Source organism: Myotis yumanensis, unplaced genomic scaffold (assembly GCF_028538775.1).
Source record: "Myotis yumanensis isolate MYYU_CA2020_CCGP unplaced genomic scaffold, mMyoYum1.0.hap1 SCAF_10, whole genome shotgun sequence".
NCBI lineage: Eukaryota > Metazoa > Chordata > Mammalia > Chiroptera > Vespertilionidae > Myotis > Myotis yumanensis.
The window spans coordinates 82268528-82271007 of record NW_027223761.1 but is presented as its reverse complement, the minus strand read 5'-3'; the positions used below and the strand labels follow the sequence as shown (position 1 = coordinate 82271007).

The 2480-nt window shown below is 46.7% G+C and overlaps 1 protein-coding gene across 1 annotated transcript; it reads right to left on the bottom strand.

Moving 5' to 3' along the window:
* Positions 1–1715: 1715 nt before the first annotated feature.
* Positions 1716–2200, bottom strand: LOC139018324 (thymosin beta-4-like). The gene has a single exon (XM_070426956.1). It carries the CDS (start codon positions 2189–2191, stop codon positions 2057–2059), a length of 135 nt encoding a protein of 44 aa, XP_070283057.1. The 5' UTR covers positions 2192–2200; the 3' UTR covers positions 1716–2056.
* Positions 2201–2480: the final 280 nt, after the last annotated feature.

Genomic DNA, 2480 nt, shown 5'->3' with positions numbered 1-2480 from the left:
TTCACCATCAGCGAAGGCAAGTGATGTATGATTGTTTTTAAAATATATTTTTACTGATTTCAGAGAGGAAGGGAGAGGGGAGAGAGAGAAACACCAATGATGAGAGAGAATCATTGACTGGCTGCCTCCTGCACGCAACCTCCTGGGGATTGAGCACGCAACCCGGGCATGTGCCCTTGACCGGAATTGAACCTGGGGCCCTTCAGTCAGCAGTCCAACATTTTATCCACTGAGCCACACCGGCCAGGGCAAGGCAGTGACTTCCTGAATATTATTACTATGGGTCAGCAACCATACCACGCCCCCTTCTGCACACGCATCTCATTGATCGTCACAGCCCCCTGGCAAGTGAACATTTATGCCTCCGTTTGACACAGGTGAGGACGAACCTGCTGTTGCCTGAAGTCACAACGTCACCGTCCCCTGGTCTCACACCGCGGACGGACGCGGGTCTGCAGGTGGCCGAGACGTGGGGAGGGCTGCGGGCAGAGATCCGTGTCTGCCCATCACGGCACTGAGTCGGAAGACTAGTTGAAAGCAAGGCTAACATTTGGGGAGGCCGTTAACAAACCAATGTTTCTAATTTTTTAAAATTAAGAACTTACTTCTTTAGAGCAGTTTTAGTTTCACAGCAAAATTGAGGAAAAGAGATTTCCCATGTCCCCCTGGCCCCACACATGTGTGGCCCCCTCATTGTCAACAACCCCTCCTCCAAAACGGTTCATTTGCTACAAACGAGGAGCCTACACTGAGGCATCATTATCCCCCAACGTCCAGAGTTCCCCTTGGGGGTTCGATAACCGTATGAGGGTGTGCACCCCCATCACATCGCACCGGTGCTTTCTCTGCCCTAAAACTCCTGCGCCCGCGTCATTCCTTCCCAACCCCTCGGGGCTAGTTTTGAGGAAGGAGATACCTGTCCTTTCATTGTTATTACATGTGTCATTTTTTATTACATAACTATTTCTGTTGCAAAAAATTAGAATGGTATGACATTGCTGATATCTGTTTTTGACTTACACACATGGCAATTTCATAGGATTCAATCTAACACTAAGACAAAACTGGAAAGTCTCTCTTTATCCCTACCCCTACCTCACTCCCACACAATTTGGGGCACACAGTTAATTTTAGAACATTTCATCACCTCAAATAACAACCATACCCCATACCCTTTAGCTACAATCCCCCCTCCCCCCATCCCTCCTGCCTCCCACCCCTAAGCAACCAATAATCTACTTCCTGTCTGTAGGTTCTCATACTCAGGACTTTCTTCGGAATGGACCCGGGTACCGTGTGGTGTGACTGCACCACATTTTGCCTGTCCATCTGAGTGTTGATGGATGTTTGTGTTGTTCCTACTGTCCAGCTATTATAGAGGCTGCTGCTATAAACATTTGTGTAGCACTTTTTGTATGGGCATATGTTTTTATTTCTTCTGGTTGTGTACCTAGAAGCGGAATTGCTGAATCATGTGATGATTGCGTTTGAGGAATGGCTAGATTGTTTTCCAAAGTGGCTGCATCATTTTACATTCCCACCAGCCTTTTATGAGGGCTCTGATTTCTCCACATCCCCACCAACTCTAATTATCTGACTTTTTGATTCTAGCAATCCTAGGTAGATGTGAAGGGTATCTCATTGATTCTTTTTTTTTTTCCAGGTTTTAAAACTTTTTATTTTCATATTAAAAAAATTGTGCATGCCAATAATTAAAATCATTTGAATAAAAAAAATGGCACTCTGATTAAACTGCATTTTACAGCCCGCAGGACCCCTTGGACCAGCTTGGTTTTAACTCTAGATTTCACTCTCGTCCCAGCCAGCTCCTTCCTTCACCAACATGCAAGTTGTCCCCCTTCCCCGCCAGCCAGCCAGGCAGATGGAGCGGCGGGTGCGGCCTTCGTTGTCAGTAGTTCTGATGTGAAAAGGGGCAGCACAGTCACTTAAACCGATCCCACCTCTTTGCATCTTACAAAGTTAAACAGCTAAAAGGAGTAAAATAAGAAGGCAATGCTTGTGGAATGTACAGTGCATATTGGCGGCGCGTGCCTCATTACGATTCGCCTGCTTGCTTCTCTTGTTCAATCGTTTCTTTTGAAGGCAGTGGATTTTTCTCTTGCGTTTCTGTTTTCTTCAGTTTCAACTTATCGAATTTCTCCATCTCAGCCATATTGGGTTTATCAGACATGGTTGCAGAGGAGGCTGAGCGAAGTGCGCGAACGAGAGAAGTCGATCTGCTCAGGGACAATTCTTTTTAATTGATTTCAGAGAAGAAGGGAGAGGGAGAGGGAGATAGAAACATCAATGATGAGAGAGAATCATGGATCAGCTGCCTCCTGCACGCCCCACACTGGGGATCAAGCCTGCAACACGGGCATGTGTCCTGACCAGAATCGAACTGTGACCTCCTGGTTCATAGGTCAATGCTCAACCACTGAGCCACGCTGGCTGGGCTCTCACTGTGGCTTTGATTTATA